The 20598-nt window shown below is 41.8% G+C and overlaps 1 protein-coding gene across 3 annotated transcripts in view; it reads right to left on the reverse strand.

Moving 5' to 3' along the window:
• Nucleotides 1–1504: 1504 nt before the first annotated feature.
• Nucleotides 1505–20598, reverse strand: part of RNF182 (ring finger protein 182) — a 46539-nt gene continuing 27445 nt past the window's right edge. For 2 of the 3 annotated variants that reach the window (XM_012101261.5, XM_004019126.6), the window contains exons 2-3: nt 7843–7984; nt 1505–4597 (exon numbers count right to left, since the gene is read on the reverse strand). In XM_012101261.5, the coding sequence (XP_011956651.1) occupies nt 3652–4401 (750 nt within the window). In that variant the 5' untranslated portion in view covers nt 4402–4597; nt 7843–7984 and the 3' untranslated portion in view covers nt 1505–3651. The remainder of the gene's footprint in view (nt 4598–7842; nt 7985–20598) is intronic. The other variant, XM_060403778.1, reaches the window with a different exon arrangement.

A 20598-nucleotide genomic window follows, 5' to 3' on the forward strand; every position in this document is an offset into this window, starting at 1 on the left:
GCATAGCACCAAAATTCACCAAACAGATTATGTTGTGTTAATTGCACACAGGAAATGATGAGACCTGGAGGTCACCCCCTCTTAACCGAGTGACAACTCAGCATTTCAAACGATGGGGCAACCTTCCACTCATGTCTCCTGATGGGATGCAACTCCAAGTACGTGGCATCATCCTAAGACAAACTCTTGCCCCAAATCTGAATCCAATCACACTTCCAAGCCTAACTCTCAGTTTACAGAAAATACAAGTGATAGAAGTTAAATAGCACCATTTGTCTGACAGTCAGTCCAATCTAGAAGGTGGGGGCATTGTCCAAGATAACGGGCCTGCTTTTTTGAGTCAATGTCACAGGGAAAACAAGGCGGGGGGCTGTTCCAGAATAAAAGAGAGTAAGATACACAACCAAATGCAATGTGTGGAGCTGGACGGGATTCTGGTTTGTAATTTGTGTTTCAAATGCTGAAAGGTATGTTGGGAACAAATAGAAAAATTTGAGTAGGCTGTGTATTAATTGATATTAGAAAAGTATTTTTAAGTGTTTAGATAATGATATTTTAGTCAAATTAAAGTGTGTCCCTTATTCTTGAGGCTTCCCTGATAGCTCAGTTGGTAAAGAATCCACCTGCAATGCAGGAGACCCCAGTTCAATTCCTGGGTTGGGAAGATCTGCTGGAGAAGGGATAGGCTACCCAATCCAGTATTCTTGGGCTTCCATTGTGGCTCAACTGGTAAAGAATCTGCCCACAATGCAAGAGACCTGGGTTCGACTTCTGGGTTGGGAAGATCCCCTGAAGAAGGGAAAGGCTACCCACCCCAGTATTCTGGCCTGGAGCTTTATTCTTAGAGGAGAGAGAGCAAAAACAAATATAACAAAAGGTTGACTGTTGATGACTCTCAGTGAGTCTCTCAGCAGACGAGCATAAGTTAACATTCCTAAGTTATGACAAGCACAGGTAACTGTTTCCCTTAATCTGATTCCTCATTTATGTAGAGATTCGGAAATGAATGGAACCATGACTCTAGGTCAACATCTGGTACCAATTTACTAAGCATCATAAGCATAAAACTGCAACATATTCCCAAATTATCATGACCTTGCCTAACACTGGTCATATTTAAATATTAGGTAAATTTTTTAAACTTGTACTGATCACACAAGGTTAGTGAATTCCCAATCAAAATGGATTCTGTTTTGCTCAGCAGCTAGGCAGTCTGGAAAACAAATCAAGCAAATTAAAACCAAAAAATTTTATTATAAAGACAATGTTTTTATTTCATCTTTCCTACTTTTGTCCTTTTCTTATTAAAAAAAAAAAAGCATGAAGGTCTTTTATGATGGAGTAGATCAGCTTTGTCAGAAAGTTCTAGAATCTTTATTTGTATAATAAAGGCATTAGCTTAATCAATGTCTTTGAAAGCTCAAGTTTGCGATTATCTAATGTTAAAAGAAGTCCAAAATAATTGAATTTCAACCATCAGTCAGAAAAAAATCAAACGTCTAGCTTGGAAACAATAACAATTTAATGGACAAATAAAACATCACCACAATAAATAAAAGATTGAAGCACTGTCCTTTCATTCAACATCATGAAAAGGCTTTTTGTTGTCATACATTTAAAACTGGTTAACACCAAATTAACTTACTGGAAACTGGAGGAAAAAAAGAAAAGAAAAAAAGACTACCACAATACAGAGACGCAAAGCGAGCACTGCGGACAAATACGCAAATACGCAAAATGCACAGCGCCCACACCCAGGGCTTTCTAGAGAGCTCGCCCCGTGATAACGCACCAATCTATCCGAAGTTACATTTCAGGCAACACGAGCCTTTTTTAAAAAACCTTACAAACATGTAAATCCAAATCACAAAACACCTCCTAAACATGACATTTACTCTAAGTACAAATGGATATATGGAAATTGCATTCACAATGCCATCTAAACTAGATTTCAGGAAATTATAAGTGTATAGCTATATTGGGGCTTAAATTCACTGGGCCACATCCCACACATACTTTCCCGTCATATTTATCCTGGGCATACATAGTCTCCAAGTTAACAGTTACAGAATTAAAAACTACTGTTCTAGAAAAGTATCGATTTTTTCCTGAATAAAGAGATTGGAGCTGGTCCACTGTCCTTCACCCAAAAAATGTTTCAACACAAATAAGTAAAGTAACCTTAGTAATGCCCTTTTCTAAGAGTTATAAATATTTAAATGTTTATCATCAGCAATGAGTTTCAGGCTAAAAACCCTTTTTTTTTTGGCCTACTTTCTGTGGGCATTCTATTCCCTCAAACCTAAAGTCTGCTAACCAATTTCTTCTTGTAAATATATACATTCAATGTCCCCTACCTCACGAAAAGAAGTTCATTAACTCAAGTCACATAAGCTTATGCTTTTATTTGAAATAAACTGCATGAGAACTCGAATCCATTCTAAAAGGGACTTAACAGGGATGGCAATATGGGAGACTGCACGCTGCCCTTCCATTTTATATACTCCCTGGAAGGGCATCAGCTTGACATCTCTCTTGCCCATCCTTTTGCCTGAGCTACTGCACATAAACCTAAACCATTATATTTTGGTACAGCTCAATAGAACACAGCAAAACACAGGTTCTCGGCACATCAAACCATGAGCTGGAACAGCTCCTGAACTGTTCCTGGGTCTTCACTGCCACAATTTACACCAAATTGTTACAGGATTAAGTTAAGTGAGTCCATATGAGAATTGAAAATGAAATGGGAAAAAAATAATCAAAATCCACATATAGTTATAGCAACTAATTTAAATGGAACCCCATCCAGGATAAAGGATGGTGCTGAATGAACAATGTGGTTTAAAAAAGAAGAAACTAAACTCAAATGCTTTAAGGAAAAGCTCGAATTGGATCTCCATGAACAACAACTGCTCTGAGAGAATTTCAGAGAGAGCTGGAGAGCAGAAAATAAACATGGAGAGGAAAAAAAGGGTGTGTGTCCAAAACGCGTGGCCACATTCTGCTTTGAGGTTTACTGATGCAGATTTCCCAGTGTTTTAAACTCTCTATAGTAATGCGACAAAACAGGCATATAGCTGAAACCACGCAAGAAGCCGGGTTCCTCTTGGCAAGTACCATGCACGGAGGGACCGACATCTGAGCTGGAGAGGATCCAGGGAAGTGCCAACTGTGGGCCAGGGGCAGGGGTGTGCACTGTGCAAATGGGTGTGCCCTGGGGCTGCCCCTCTCTTGGGTCTACCCTCCATCCCAGGCTAAGATGATGAGAAGAGGAACCAGTTCATGCCTAACCATCCACAAAGACACTGGCCGCCACAGCACAACAAGTCGGGCCCCGGGGTCCGTCTAGCAGCTCTGCGTGGCGGCTGCCCTGTCTCTGGTAAGACTCAGTAGAAAAGCGCTAGAAGGCTGAGCTGATCCCTGTCTCTTTTTTGCTAACATGTAAGTAGAAACAAACATGTTACTTCCAGCATACAGGAAAACCCACCGAGTCAACATCTGGATGGAAAACAGACCACAGACATATGCCCAGTGGCTCTGTTCACGCCATGGGCCCTGATCAGAGAGACTGTGATAGAAAACAAAGGCTAAGTGACCTAACTTGACACGTGGCAAGAGGTGCCTGACTTCTCGGTGCACCCATCTCGCTTAAGAGGATGGTGCCAGACAGTCTAGGAATTCGTGGCAGACGCACTGGCAGAAGCCGTACACCATCAGGATGACAAGGCTGGAGGGGACCAGGCTGACGAAGACAACCCCCAGCGTGACCTTCTTGGAGACCAGTAAGTAGATGCCCAAGGGCAGTGAGCTGAAGTACAGCAAGCCCAGCAACCACACCAGCACCCGGATGGACGTCTGAAAGACCAGGGACGTGCAGTTCCACATGGTCCAGTTGTGCGACACGGCGGTGGTCACCGAGTCGAAGCTGGAGGGCCGGTAGAACTCGACCACGGGCGTGGAGCTGAGCGACGGCGAGCTCTCCCGCTGCACCTCCATGATGGTGATGACCAGGCAGTTGGAGGACGCGTGGGAAGGGCTGACCAGTGAGGCCAGCCGCTTGGGGGTCAGCAACAGCTCGGTGGGGTTCTCGGGCAGGCACTTCTTGCCTTTGCCACCGCTGCAGGTCAGGTTCAGCAGGATGTTGTTGTCGTCGGGCAGGCTGCTGACTTCATCATCCGGCAGGCATGTCTCGAACCTGCAGAAAGGGCAGACGATGACGCCGTGCGGGGAGTCCCCGAGGTCGATGATCTTGCACAGGCATTTGGCACACACGCGGTGGCAGCACTCCAGTACCTTGGGCTTCCTCTGTTTCAGGTTGTACCGGTTGTAGCAGATCTTACACTCCAGCTCATCTGAGACCTGAGACTCGGCCGCCTCTTCTGGCGGCTGACTGGCCATCCCGGGCTCTGTGCCTCCCGTCCTGGGCCGGACGGGTCCCGCAGAAGGAAGGTCTCTCTGAATTATCACATCGTCCGAATCAGGCAGAGATGCACACAGGTAGGAAAAGGAGGGACAGAAATCGGCCGGGCATTTTCAGTTTCTGCATATCACACTCTGCCTCAAACAGCATATTGACAAAGGCCACGAGAGGGGTCTGCAAAGGAAAAGAGATTCTAATATGGTGAGCGGTTCGCTGAAAAGCGCTTTACGGAATTTTCTGAGCTTCCAGCGATTAGAAGTGGCAGACTTGAAAGGTTAAATCCCCGGCATCTTTTCACGCGTTTCTGCCTCGAGGATATAGGAAAGCGTTATCTCCATGCTTAGCTTTTTTCAGTCCACAGATACGATAGTAAAGAAGGCATTAAGAATCTCAGTGGTGTGAAGTACACTGCAGAGCACTGTGGGTTGAGCTCAATAGAGAGATTTTTCTCTCTGAAATTGTACAAATTCTGGCCTATCTGAAGACAGAATGGTACACTTACCAGAAATAGATACATTTGCAGTTAAACTCCATTCCGTATAAATTAACTCTTTTAGAGGCTCATTGGTAATAAACTCCGATTGCCTAAATAATCCCAATAGTGCTTCAGAACACACTGAGGGAAAACTTAAGGATAGATGTTTAAAACGTGTTTTCAGAAAGTAATTTATACAGATGAGAGTGTATTTAAATATAGCAGACTATTCTTACCTTCCCAGTGTAAAGAAATCTGTTACAAGTGTCTTCCTTATTTGACTATTCAATTTCAAACTTTCTGTTTCAATGCTAGTCTTGCAAACCATGGCTGTACACATACACTCACTCAAAGAAGAGTGAAGCATACAACACCTAAAATAAGCATTATATCCAAGTCAAGTCTAATTGCCAAGACAGAGAAGAAAACACAGAAATGGAGTTGCTCAGTCGTGTCCGACTTTTTGCGACCTCATGGACTGTCACCTACCAATCTCTTTCTCCCGTGGGATTTTTCAGGCAAGATTACTGGAGTGGGCTGCCACTTCCTTCTCCAAGGGATCTTCCCAACCCAGGGATCAAACCCAGGTCTCCTGCATTGCAGACAGGCGCTTAACCATCTGAGCCAAGAGTGTTTAAACACAGAACACACGTGCAGTTATGTCTCAAAACATGAAGAATCATGCACGCATGGCTATCAAAAAGTACTCAAACTCCAGCCACTTGCCTGCTTTAGCTCATGTAAACTCTGTGGTGAACAGAAAGCATGATAGTTGCTATTACTGCTGACTTTGGACAAATGGCTGAAGACTGATGTCACATAAACAGTCCATTCTAAATTATTAGGACTAGAAGAAGTGAAGTGAAATGAAGTCGCTCAGTTGTGTCCAACTCTTTGCAATCCCGTGGACTGTAGCCCGCCAAGCTCCTCTGTCCATGGGATTCTCCAGGCAAGAATACTGGAGTGGATTGCCATTTCCTTCTCCAGGGGATCTTCCCAACCCAGGGATCGAACCCAGTTCTCCTGCACTACAGGCAGACGCTTTCTCCTCTGAGCCACCAGGGAAGCCCCAGGACTAAAAGGGAGCAGCAATATGGGAACTCTCCAAATAATTTTTATTTTGCTTTAATATATGTGACTGGAGGGTAGTAGATTTGTGTTGGGCTTCCCAGGTGGCGCTAGGGGAAAAGAATCTGCCTGCCAATGCAGGAGACTTGAGAGACACAAGTTCAATACCTGGGTCCGGAAGATCTCCTGGAGGAGGGTATGGCGACCCACTCCAGTGTTCTTGCCTGGAGAATCCCATGGACAGAGGAGACTGGTGGGCTATGATCCACAGGATCGCTAAGAGCTGGACACGGCTGAGCGACTTAGCACACAGGCACGTGCTAAGCACGTGTGCTTAGCACACACGTGTGAAGATTTGTCTTAAATTATATTTTGCTTGGAAAAATATCAGAATGTATTTGAATTTCTGAGAAGACCCCCAAGGAAATAACAGCAGAGGGAGGTCATAAGAGTTCTGAGAAGTAGGATGCAACTATGCCAGCATTTTAGATTTGCTGTGGACCCTACTGCCTTAACAGAGAAAAGCCAGTGTGCAGGTAAACTGGGATGATTTTTTAAATCATGATTAACTGGTTTGTGAACATATATTATCTCCCTTCTAAATTATGACCTTAGTTAATTTTAAACTGACTCAATATAGTACAAGAATGTATAGTGTAATGGTTAGTAAGATGTACTCTTGGTGGGAAAAGGAAGTCAGTCAATAAGTTAGGCTCTCACCTCTGGCATCAGCCAAAAAGTATAGGTAGAGGTTTTTTCTAATAGAGTTTACTATGGCAACCCACTCCAGTATTCTTGCCTGGAGAATTCCATGGACAGAGGAGCCTGGTGGGCTACAGTCCATGGGGTCACAAAGAGTCGGACACGACTGAGTGACTTTCAGGTCACTTCTCTTTACACTGTATATGAATGCATGTATTTCAAAACTGCTATGAAAGCTAATTTCTCTGTACTTACACTTACTGCAAAAAAGAATATATAGAACTTCTTGTGATCATTTCACAATATATATGTAACTGACATCATTATGCTGTACACCTTAAAGTTACAACATGCTTAGTCACTCAGTCATGTCTGACTCTGTTGCGATCCCATGGACTATATCCCACCAGGCTCCTCTGTCCATGGGATTCCCCAGGCAAGAATACTGGAGTGGGTTGCCATGCCCTCCTCCAGGGGATCTTCCCAATCCAGGGATCAAACCCAGGTCTCTTACATTGCAGGCAGATTCTTTACCAGCTGAGCTGGCAGGGAAGCCCCTATAATGCTATATGTAAATTGAATCTCAGTAAAACTGAGGAAATGAAAAAAAATTTAAAGGCTCTGTGTGTGTGAGAATACATTACATTGTCAACATTTGACAGTCAGCTGGTTACTTTAATACTTTCTATACCCAAGCTTCCTACCATTAAAGGAGTATCAGGAAAGTTCTATTAATATGTTGAGTCAAGCACAATTTTTAGTTCCTAATTCTGGGAATATAAGTTATTCACTGAGCCAATGTGTGTCTGAAAGTCGCTCAGTCAGGTCCGACTCTTTGTGACCCCATGGACTATACAGTCTCCAGGCCAGAATACTAGAGTGGGTAGCCATTTGCTTCTCCAGTGGATCTTCCTGACCCAGAAATCAAACCGGGGTCTCCTGAAATTGCAGGTGGATTCTTTACCAAGTGAGCTATCAGGGAAGCCTCGCTGAGCCCATACTGAGCTATTATTTTAAATAAAGCTTACCTTTTTCACAGAACCACTCTTCATTCCTGTGAACGTGTTTAGAGTGTTATGATCATAACGTTTTAAAAATTCATACGGGGGCTTCTTGGTAACATGCAAAAAAAAAAATACTAAATGTTTAAATATCCAATCAAAAAAGTACCTACTTTATCTCTAAGGAGTTTTCCATTAGCTTGAGATACTTCATCAACTCCAGGCTCTGAAAGCGGCACTTCTGGGCAGGACCGGCTGACAGCCTTGAGCTCAGGTCACATCCCAGGAAATACAGCCAGCACAAGTGTTTTCCTTCTGGAATGGCATAAACAGGGCAGTGACTGTTCCTCTTGGGAGGATGGGGTACCAAGCACTAGGATTCTTAAATACTTCACGTGTCTCATTACAATTCTCAGGTGCCCCTAAGTACTCAAGTAATAACCTAAAATCTGTAACTTCATAGGGTTACAATTAGTGGGAGCTGTTAATTTGATCATCTAAAAGATGGACACTGCAGCTCATTCCCCCGCTGCATTCACTCCATAACGGTGGGCCTCAATTCAAATGCTGAATGAAAGAAACTAGACCCCAGAGAGCACACAGTGTATGACTCCATTTCTAGAAAGCTCAAAACACAGGCAAAGGTAAGCCGCTGTAGGGATGCAAGTTTAAGTGGTAAAACCAAGAAGACAAGCCAGGAAGCGATTAGCATGAAAGTCAGGACAGCAGATACAGCTGGATGTGGGCTGAGAGGCTTTACCTGGGCGGTACCTGTGAGTGTCCCTGTCGTCCTACACCATCGGGCAGCACGTTTTTCTGTACTGGTGTTACTTTCACAGTAAAAAGTGTTTTTTGGTTTTTTTTGTTTGTTTTTTAAGTCCATGGCTAAATACATTTGCTACTTTGATAGCCCAGAGTTTTCTGTCCATGGATGCTTTGGATCAACTCATTTTTTTCCTCTGTGATCTGTAAGTTCATTCATTTTTTTTTCTCACAAAATTGAGATGCCAATTATTTATGTATCACCTAAATATCCAAGCATCGCTATAAATCAACATAAAAAAGGATGGAGTCTTTAAAGTGAGCGAATCTGGAGCATTACTTGATGAGAAAAACTCCTAAACGCAGGTCTCACCAGACACAGGGCAAAGAATCTGGCATGCTAAACTGCCTCAAAAATGAATATGTGTGGTTATGTGAGGTGAGGGATGTGGCACCTCATCGTGTTAATCACTTTGCAGTACATTCGAGTATCAAATCATCACACTGTGAACTCTGAACTTACATAATATGTGTACCAATTACATCTCAATAAAGCTGGAGGGGAAATACATACAAAAGGTAGATTTTCTTTTCCTAGAAAAATATCTATTCAAATATCTAAAGCTGATATTCCTCATTAGCCATTTCAGTCTTTAATCCTTTTATAGATTATCTAGGGTAAGTATATACAAAGAGATAATCACCTACTATAATTCTTATAAATTAATTTGAGCTTTTGGACAAAGGACTAAATATTTTCATTGCCCTAAATGTGTTAAGGTCCATATAGTTAAAGCTGCGGTTTTTCCAGTAGTTATGTACGGATGTGAAATCTGGACCATAAAGAATGCTGAGGGCCGAAGAATTGATGCTTTCGAACTGTGGTGCTGGAGCAGACTCTTGAGAGTCCCTCGTACAGCAAGGAGATAAAACCAGTCAATCTTAAAGGAAATCCATTCTGAATATTCACTGGAAGGACTAATACTGAAGCTGAAGCTCCAATGCTTTGGCCACCTGATACAAAGAGCCGACTCATTGGAAAAGACCCTGATGCTGGGAAAGATTGAAAGCAGGAAGAGAAAGGGATGACAGAAGATAAGATGGTTGGATGGCATCGTCAGTTTAATGGACATGAGTTTGAGCAAACTCTGGGACATCGTGAGACAGGGAGGCCTGGCATGCTGCAGTCCGTGGGGTAGCAAAGAGTCAGACACAACTGAGCAACTGAACAAAAAGCGTGTGGTGGTTACTACTTGACTCAAATCCACTTTCTCCACTACTCAAGTCCTTTGCTATTAAAGATGCAAACTTGGCTTGTATTTCGAACCAAAGTCCCTCCAGTAGACATCTGTTGTCCACCCACCCAGGATCTTTTTTTTTTTCCTTTAGACCATGCTGCTCCTTCCCACCTGCCACAGCTTCTTTGAGGAAGCCTTCCCCTCACTCAGATTCTGTGATGGTGACAATGCCACACTGCCTCCCTTCTCTCCCAAGGTGGGATACGTGATCCGGCCTGCCTCATCCCAGGACTCCACAAACCCCGTGCTCACAGGGACCACAGTCTGGGTGGGCATGCGACTCAAATCAGCCCTGTCACAGCGCCTTCTGAGGCTTTTTCAGTGTAAAGCTTGGAGGAAAGAAAAAACATGCTGAATGCCAGGGCAGGGGGGACAGGCCAAAAATAAATGTATCGAGGAACTGTCATGCCATCAAGAGGGAGAGAAGCAGAAGATGCGCCAAAAAGAGAGAGAGATAGAGAGAAGTAAAGGAAGGCAGAGATGCAGATAAAGGCAAGACTTTTCCTGAGAGCTGAACTGAGCTTCTGAACCTAATCTTGTGTGAGGCTCGCGTGAGTCAGTAAATCCCCGTTTTTGCTCATGTTAGATTTTTTGGTAGGATTTCTGCTACTCACAAAGAGCCAGGATATAATTACCATGCTGCATTTAACTTTGAGAATTTACTGTGTATTTATATCTAGGTTTCTGCTTAGTACTACAGAAATTATAAATAAATAATTGAGTCAAACAAGCCAAAGCCAATAGGAATTCTTTAAAAGTTTCATTTGCACATGCATACGCACGTGCATGCATGCACACACACATTTATATACAAAAGCACATAAACATTATCGCTTGTGTGTGTGTGTGTGTGTGTGTGCTCAGTAGTGTCCGATTCCTTGAGACCCTGTGGATTGTAGCTCGCCAGGCTCCTCTGTCCGTGGGATTCTCCAGGCAAGAATACTAGAGCGGGTTGCCATTTCTTCCCACCCAGGGATTGAACCCGTGTCTCCTGTGTCTCCTGCGTTGGCAGGCAGGCTCGTTATGACTGAGCCACTTGGGAAGCCCCCCAAAGTCATCATTTTCAGTTTCAGTTCAGTTCAGTCACTCAGTCATGTTCGACTCTTCGCAACCCCATGACCCGCAGCACGCCAGGCCTCCCTGTCCATCACCAACTCCCCGAGTCTACTCAAACCCATGTCCATCGAGTCAGTGCTGCCATCCAACCATCTCATCCTGTCGTCCCCATCTCCTCCTGCCCTCAATCTTTCCCAGCATCAGGGTTTTTTCCAAGAAGTCAGCTCTTTGAATCAGGTGGCCAAAGTATTGGAGTTTCAGCCTCAGCATCAGTCCTTCCAATGAACACCCAGGACTGATCTCCTTTAGGATGGACTGGTTGGATCTCCTTGCAGTCCAAGAGATTCTCAAGAGTCTTCTCCAACACCACAGTTCAAAAACATCGATTCTTTGGTGCTCAGCTTTCTTTATAGTCCAACTCTCACATCCATACATGACCACTGGAAAAACCATAGCCTTGACTAGACGGACCTTTGTTGGAAAAGTCATCATACATATTGTTTATTTATTAGTAGTCTCTCTGTGTGTTCCCTTTTTATTTGGTTAATTTCTCCTCTTCACTCCCCTTCACTGGTATCAGCCTGAAAGGCACTCCCTTCCCTCCGATAACTCATATTAACGATGTGCTATGTTTTCTTCCATATATATTCCAACATGCATATTATCTATCCACATACATATAATTGGAAAGACACTATAAGCACAGTTTTTTCCATTATTTTTACTAACTATTATACTATATCCAGTTTTCTGCATCTTGTTTTTCCCACTCAATAAAGACTCAGAAAATCTCTCAATTCAACCAATACAGCCCCAAATTCCTTTTTAATAGCTGTATAACATTTCACCATTGGGATGGATGCAATATAGCCTACCCTTCCTCCCCTGATAAGCATTCATGTCTCTCCATTTTATCCTCCACACTAACATTACTGTGGAGCACAATCTTGGGATACACGCCCATGCATACAGCGTTTCATTTTTTCAAGAGAACGAGGAGTGGAATGCCTGGGTCAAACAGATATTACTCTGCACACAAGCTGCTGGATTGTCTTCCAAACAGACTGTCACACAGACTTCAAAACTCAGTAATGCAAGAGCTCTTCTCCCCTAACAACAACAGATGATATTGATGTAATTTATATGCCATGATGTGAGCGTGACTGTCTTCTCATTTGTTGGCCTTCAGGATTTGTTCTTCTCTGAATTCTGTCTTCACGTTGTTGTTGTTTAGCCGCAGAGTTGGGTCCGACTCTTTTGCAGCCCCAGGGACTGTAGCCCACCAGGCTCCTCTGTCCGTGGCATTTCCCAGGTAAGAATACTGAAGTCCGTTGTCATTTCCTTCTCCAGGGGATCTTCCTGACCCAGGGATGGAACTGGTGTCTCCTGCATTCCAGGCAGATTCTTTTCTGCTAAGCCAAGTCTAATCTGTTGGCCTTCTGCATCTGCTTGACCTATATTAAATCCTCATGCGTTCTGAGAACTATTTCCGATGATCTACTGTATTGCACTGATCTGTTTGTTAAGCCATCTGTTTCGACCATAGTACTTGAATACCATGGCTTTTTAGTATGTTCTGATACCTGGGAAGTTATGTCTCCTTGAGGAAATCTCCTTGATTAATTCATTCAACTATTTATTAAGTGTCTCATATGTTCCAGACACAGTTACAGGTGCTGACGATTCAACCGTGAGCAAAATCCCTTCTCTCCTGAGCTTATATTTCAGTCGTCTAGAGGGAGGCAATGGAGGAATTCTTTTCTTGGCTATTGGTGGTACCTAACCTTCTATTATAAACTTTCATTTTATCAAAGTGGAAAAAAAAAACTGTTGGGATTGGAAAAACATCAAATGTATAATTCAATATTAAGACTTCCAAGCAATTCCAATTCCAATAGAAACTATATTAAGACCTCCAACCCAAGAACATGGTCTCTCTTTTGTTCACAATCTTGATCTGGGTTCTTCAATATGATATTTTCATTTTCTCCATGTTTCATGCCTTTCTTTTAAAATTATTCTTTAGTATTTTTAAGGTTTTGTCACTATCCTAATTTGTCCTTACTCTTCATTTCTAAGAGACTGGTGCTATTACAGGGACAAGAAGGATTTTATTTTATTTATTTTAAATTCAGCCACTTATCAAATTCTCTTATGTTTACAGGATTTACTGGGGGTGTCTTGGATTTGCAAGGTATACAATGATATCATTAGGGGGAAAAGATAGTTTTAGCTTATCTTTTCTAGTCTTTATTCCAGTTATTTCATTTTTCTTGTTTTAATGAACTTACCAGAAACTCTAAGACAATGTTCATAATTCCCACTAGAATGTAAGCTCTGTGAATCACAGCCTTTTCTCTTTTCTATTCCTTCCTGAGAACACAGACCAATACCCTAACCCAAAGGAGGTGCTGAAAACATTTGTTAAATAAATAAGTGATAGCAAGGTTGTTTAGTTCCTAATACTAACTGTACATTTTTGGTGTTTTGCTGTTTAGGATGATACCGTTTGTTTTGGTAAATGGTCCGCTATACTAGGGCTTATACACCAGGGCTTCCCTGGTGGCTCAGATGGTAAAGAAACCACCTGCAGTGAGGGAGACCTAGGCCCGACCCCTGGGCTGGGAAAGTCCCCTGGAGGAGGGCATGGCACCCCACTCCAGTACTCTTGCCTGGAGAATCCCATGGACAGAGGAGCCTGGTGGGCTGCAGTCCCTGGGGTAGCAAAGAGTCGGACACAACTGAGCGACTAAACACATACACGTATAAAACTCATCTATAGCTTCACATGATCCCACTGCCTTTCTAAAAATGATGTTTATTTTCTATTGTTGATCGCACTGGGTATTCACTGCTGTGAGCAGGCTTTCTCGAGCTGCAGCGCACAGGCTTCCCGTGATGGCGGCTTCTCTGGTTGTGGAGCAAGGCGCGGGGGCACTCTGGCTTCAGCAGTTGCAGCACCGCGGCTCGTTAGCTGCGGGTCGCGGGCCCTAGGGGGCACAGGCTTCAGTGGTTGTGGCCCATGGCCTCAGTTGCCCATGGCATGTAGGATCTTACCCAATCAAGGACCGAATCCTGCATTAGCAGGCTGACTCTCACTCACTATACCACGAGGGAAGTCCCACCATGGCCTTTTTAAATGGAAGATCCTCAATCACTTTTCCAATGTCTTTTATGGTATTTATTGTCTTACTCAAATTTTCTACTTTTTCCTGAGTCAAATTTAGACATTTATATTTGGCAAGGAAATAATCCATTTCAGGTTTCTGAACCGTTACTGTCCTGGAGCTGAATGCAGTTACCTTCTTTAATATTTGCTTTTATTTATGCGTTGGTTTGGCTGCACTGGGTCTTGGGTGCACCGCGCCGGATCCTCTATTTCTGTGTGGCATGCAGCAGGATCCTCGCTTGCCGAATCTGGGATCTCGTTCCCTGACCACGATGAACCCTGGGCCCCCGGCATTGGGAGCATGGAGTCTTAGCCACTGGACCACCAGGAAGTCTCAAATGCAGTTATCTTTGTCATCTTCTTTGAATTGCTCCTGTAGCTCTGATTATATCCTTTTGCTCATTTCTAGTCTGTAAATTTTTCACTCTCTATTCATTTCCTAATCAGACACAAATCTTTATGTCTTATCTTACTGTTTCAAAGAACCAGCTGTTTACAGCTGGATCCCAGGGACAGAGGAGCCTGGTGGGCTCTACAGTCCATAGCGTAGCAAAGAGTTGGACATGACTGAGGCAATTTAGCACATGTAAATTTAGCATATGTATTTATCCTTTCTATTATTTTTTATTTCATTAACCTCAGCTTTTATCTTTGTTATTGCCTCTTTCTGATTATTTTAGTTAGTTTCGTCATTCTTCTTTCTCATTTCATGATGAGGTACACCTTGTCTTTATTCTTAAATAATGAACACAGCCCAAGGCTGTAAACTTCCACTGCCTACAGCTTTCATTCTACCTCATAGCTTTCAGAACAAATCATGCCCCCTTTATTGATTTCTAGATATCATGTAAATTGACTTTTGCCTCTTCCTTTGATACAAAGGCCATAAAGAGTAATTTTAAATTTCCAAGTAAAGTCTCTTTTTTATTACCTTCTCTTGTTCATTTCTAATCTTACTGGATTATGATCAGAGAACAAGATCTGTAAAAATCTCTTTTCCTTTGGCTTTGTTAAGGTCTTCTTTGTGGTCAAGTATATAATCAAGGTTTGTAAGTAAACCAGAAAAGAATATTCTGTATTCAAAGGATGTAAGGTTCTTGCATATCTATTAAATCTAACTTTTTTACTTATTCAATTTCTCCATCTTAGAGGTCTGCACAAAGTTAAGACAGGTTGAGACAAATGAGAAAGGCTTACTAAAGTATCTCATCATAACTGCATTTCCAATCCTCTGCTTTACAGATTTAATGGCTATGTTCTTTATATATACAGGTTTTTGTATCTTCTTCATATACTGTGCTTTTTAAGAATCATTAAATAATCTCTTTCCTTATCCTAATTATGCCTTTAACTTAAATATAACTTAAATACTAAACCTAATATTGCTAGTTCTTCCGACTCTCTGTATTGACCTGGGATCTTTGTCTACCTTTTTTTTTTTCAACTCCCATTACTTTGTTTCAAATGTTTCTTAAAAATACCATATAGCTAAGTTTTGCTTTTGAATTTAGTCTAACAGTATCAAATTTTTAATGGGAAAATTCAGTTCATTCACATTTAATGTAAAGACTATTTGAACTTACTCTTTCCTTTCCATTTGAATTAAATGGTTAATTTAGAAATTTTTTTAAAAAAGAAAGAAAGAAAAATTTCCTCCGCTATTATCTCTGCTCACCTTGAACTATTTCTGATTAACTTTTGTTTGGATGCTTTTCATTTGATACTCTTCTTGAGCACTTTTGTTAGAAAATGGGTGATGACATCTCTGTATTCTTACGTAACAGTAAATTCCTCTTACCCTAAGAGAGAGATGGTAGCTTGACTGTGTATGTGATTTTCAGGCTGCTGACCTTTTGTCTCCATGGTCTACGGAAGTTACTCCACTTTCTCTAGCTTCTGGGGTCATCAGTGAGAAATGGGTTCCTAGTCTGATACTCCTTAAATGGTAAGGAATTCATTCTCTCTTTCTGGAAGCTTTTAAGATTTTGCTTTGTATTCTTAAGAGTTCAAGAACGTTTCCAGTATATACAGAGAATTTAGAAATCTTGCCTGGAACTTGATGAGCCATTTGAATGTACAGACACAAGTCTTGATTTTCAAGCTCAGAAAATCCATTTCTTATATTTATTTAGTTATTGCCTTTCCTCCATCTGTCCTTTTCTTCCCTCTGGCTCTCGTGTTACTCACATGTTATATTTCCTAGATCCATTTTCTCTTGTGATTTTGATCCCTTTCTTTATATTTTTATTCTATGCTTTCAGCTTCTTCCACTTGAGAGCCCGGGCTCTTCATTCAAGTCTCCGGGAAGACTGTCATCTCCTTCCATTCATTTACTGAAATGTTTGATGGGAAAATCATGCTTTTCATCTCTAGGAAGTCTTCTTAGGCTGCATTTAAATCTCCTTATGTGCTCTTACTATATTTTGCCAGGTCGGCGTCTGTCTCCAGCTGCCACTCTACCACATTAACCATGTGCTCATGGAACCATTATTTCTCTCTGTTATATCCCTGGGATTCTGGCTGGGGAGCTGGAGGACCCACGTGACTACACTTCCATAAGGGGACACAGGGGTCTCTACTCTGTGACCTCGCAGAGTGACAGTAGGCAGCCACCATTTATCATCATCCTGCCTAAAAGACTTTCTTGCATACTTTGAAGCTGCCTAAGAGATCCTTGCAATTTTTGTGTTAGAAAGTTCTTGGTCAAAAGAAAGTGCCCTGTATCTTCTTCTATATATATCAACTTTTATAATTTTTACTATAATTACTTCTGTTAATTAAGAGACTTTCTCTAAGAAACTCAAGAATTTTAGAAATATACATAACCTTCATAATAATGAAGGGCACCATCATTCCTATTTAATAGACACATGCTGTGCTGTGCTAAGTGGCTTCTGTCGTGTTCGACTCTTTGCGACCCCATGGATGGTAGCCCCCCCGCCCCCAGGCTCCTCTGTCCATGGGGATTCTCCAGGCAAGAGTACTCAAGTGGGTTGCCATGCCTTTCTCCAGGGGATCTTCCTGACCCAGGGATCAAACCCTCGTCTCTCGTGTCTCCTGCTTTGGCAGGTGGGTTCTTTACCACTGGCACCCACCACCTGGGAAGCCCCAAAGGATATGTAAATAGACACAAAAGGTAAGCATTTTTTCCAAGATCACATAAGAAATAAGAACAAAGGGAGCTCAAAAAATAAGCCATCAAATGTGATACTGTTTTGTTGCCTGTCCAGGGCTCTATCCTCTGTCTCACTCCAGTGTCCATATAAATTATATTTCTGTGTCTCAGGGTGAATTTAGTTTCTTCCAATATTTCTCATACTGGTTTCATTTAGCCTGAATCATGCTCATGGAGTCCATCAACCATTTTAATTTGGCATTAACAGGACAGGTTATATTTTCTCCCCTTATGAAACAGCAACACTGCCAAGTTTCAATTCTCATTTCCTGGATCCTCCTCCAATCCTGGAAAATAAACAGTATTAACATTCCTTCCTACATGGGTAGACAGTATATTCTAAAGGGTTCTCTAACCAAAAAACTGATACAGATTGAGCAGCTGTCACTTTCCTTACCTATGGTTCCTGTTTTTGGAGATGGTGCTAAAGACTTGCCTCTATTTTTAATTTCTTTTTGTGCAAAACTGGAACATCGTTATTCAAACATTTTCGGTTTTAGATCATCAGTTTTTATGACATCTTACATTCTTGACTAATAGCTCTATCCCACTTTCTTTCACCCAAAAAGTGAAAAGCAATATGAGAGATCCTGGCACTTGCAGCACCATCCTCCTTTGTGAATAACCAAGGCAGGACACTGACTTTAAGCTCAGCTACTAAAAATGACACATACTGGCCATATAATGCTAAATCGCATTCACAAATCCCTACACTCCAAATCTTAGTATTTATGGCTCTTGAGTCTCAAAGTAAACTTACACCATACATGTGGCATCTACCTTCAAGAATGTCCAGTCTTTCCATCCAGAGATTCATTAAGTTAGCTTCCAGTTAGAGTCTGAGAAACTCACATTACTGTTAATAATTACAAATTTCCAATAATATGCTGGTTTCAGTCTCAGTGATCATAGTGCCCCCTTATGGAACATTAACAATATTTAAGCTTTTGTATAGCATGATAAGCTCATATTGGTGGAGGTGGGGGGTTGCTGTGCCTTTTCATTAAGAACAGTCCTTCTTATTATTAAAAAAAGGCTCTAACTTAGAAAACCCTGGAAGAAAACGCTCAGTAGATGCCGAACACTCATTCTTGAAGGATCACCAGCAACACCAATAACCCTTAGTGGTTGCTTGGCAGTCTTCTGAGCATTTCCAGAAAACTTCCGTCAAAGACTGAAACTCTTACTTTACCCTTCCTCCATAACCAGGCAATTTAATTTGATGGGGAATCATAATCTATTTATTAGAATACAGCAGAATTAATGACTGAGCGCTCCAGGCTTTACTTCTGGATGAGAGGCCACTGTTTATACAGATGGAGGAGGGATTTAACAATTCATCATTTGCCAACTCTCTTAAACCAGCGTGTATGTCCAGCAATGAGGGAGAAACGTCAGGCTCTCCTCACCCTATGTATATCCACACCTGCAGTCTCAGGACATGTGGGGAGCCAAAAGCATGGCCATCTCTTGCAGGCGGTCTGAAATGAGTCAGGAGACCCAGATGTGGGGCTCAGCTCTGACACTGACAGGTTATATGATCTTAGACTAAGAAGGAACACCTGTCTCAGCAGTTGTTGTAAGGATTCAATGAAATCATATGGGTAGAAATATTTCACATAAGTAAACGCTATATGGATGCTGTCAGAAATTTATAAATAATGTATCTACTGATATTTGTAAGTACTTCGGCATTCTAAACCAGTAGTGGTTATAAGAATATGCGCTGAACCAAGTTACCCAGGTTTTCTATCTATAGATAGAACACACACCAAGTAAAACGTAATCTACCAAATTTACAGGATTCTAATAATCTCCACAACCTTATGAGTTGAAAGGGAAATTTTATTATTTTTTTTCATGAGTATTCTGTCTGTATAGGACATGAACAGATAATGTAAAAGTCTTATTAAGTTTGGGCTTCCCTGGTGGCTCAGATGGTAAAGAATCTTCCTGCAATGTGAGAGACCCAGGCTTGATCCCTGAGTCAGGAAGATCCCCTGCAGAAGGGAATGGCAGTCACTCCAGTATTCTTGCCTGGAGAATTCCATGGATAGAGGAGCTTGGTGGGCTACAGCCCACAAAGAGTCAGACATGACTGAGCGACTACACTTTGTTTCATTCTTTCTTTTATAAGTTTAGATTGCTTGTCTGGTGTCTTACTTTACTTGGAAGAAGCAAAAGTAGAATATAAGAAGATCAAGTGTTAATAGGAATATAGGCTGCAAATTACATTGTTAAAAGTGACTGAATCCTTTCCCATTAGACAAATCTCTTTGCTATTAATCATCCTTCCCCCATAATTTCCCTTGGCCAAATTTAATAAAAACCTCTAACTATATCAAGAAAGAATAACATGATCGAAGAGACTAATGTAGGTGCTTTGCAACATTTCTACAACTTCTAACTTAGGTAGAAGTAAGTTAATTATTTTAATGCTGATTTCAAATAAAACTAATGCCACACATACATACACACTCAAATGCTCCTTCTTCTCCCAAACCAATGTAACTGCCTTTATTTTGGAAAATAGAGGAAACATACCTACTGGTCAAAAACACTACACAATCATACTCCTGAAATCACAGCTGAAAATCAAAGACTTTCAAAACATTTTAATCAATATTTTAGTAATTGATAGGAAAGCCATCTTCAATTCCTACAGAAAATACTTAAAGGAGCAGTAGTTGGATTTTAATTCTGATAGACTCATGATGTAGCCCTCTTTTCATACCACCTCTTTCATTTAATTTTTCAATAAGTATTTACCCAATGCCTATGATGTGTCAAGCTATGTGCTAGACGTTGAAGATAAAAAAGCAAGTAAGATGAGATTTCTGAAGGCAGACGTCGACCATAAAGGTAATAAATGGATCCTTTTCTGCCTTCATCTCGTTTCACCTCTCTAGAGTTTCCCACCCACTGCCCACGGCCTTCCTCCCCAAACCCTCTCTTCTCATCCCTGCCAGGATGCCACACTTACTTCCCCAGGTCTCTTCGGGACCACCGTTCTCTGCCAGCTCCTTCTCTACCACGTCTCTGAAGGTTGGGGCACCCGAGCCCTTGGTCTGGAGCCACTGTTGCTTCCTATGTGCCTCAGATCATCCCATCTGCTCCCACAGTTTTAAATGCCCCCAACAGCTCCCCCTGATTCTGGGACTACAGCTCACACCTTTCCCCCGAGTTACAGACCGCCTACTAGACCCTGCCCCTTGTCTTCTAACATTTCAGACCTGAATTAAATCCAAGACCAGTTTTTGATCTTCACTTCTAACCACACCCAATACAGTTTCTCCATCATAATGAATGGTACCACCATTCTCTGCCTTTTAAATCAATGATTAGTTACTTTGTAAATTGGGGTAAAACTGCTTTACAATGTGTGCTAGTTTCTCATTCTCTGTTTTTCAGGCCACAACCCAGGAGTCATGCTTCATTCTACCCTGCATCTCACTCCTCACATCCAACC

This window comes from Ovis aries, chromosome 20 (assembly GCF_016772045.2).
Source record: "Ovis aries strain OAR_USU_Benz2616 breed Rambouillet chromosome 20, ARS-UI_Ramb_v3.0, whole genome shotgun sequence".
NCBI lineage: Eukaryota > Metazoa > Chordata > Mammalia > Artiodactyla > Bovidae > Ovis > Ovis aries.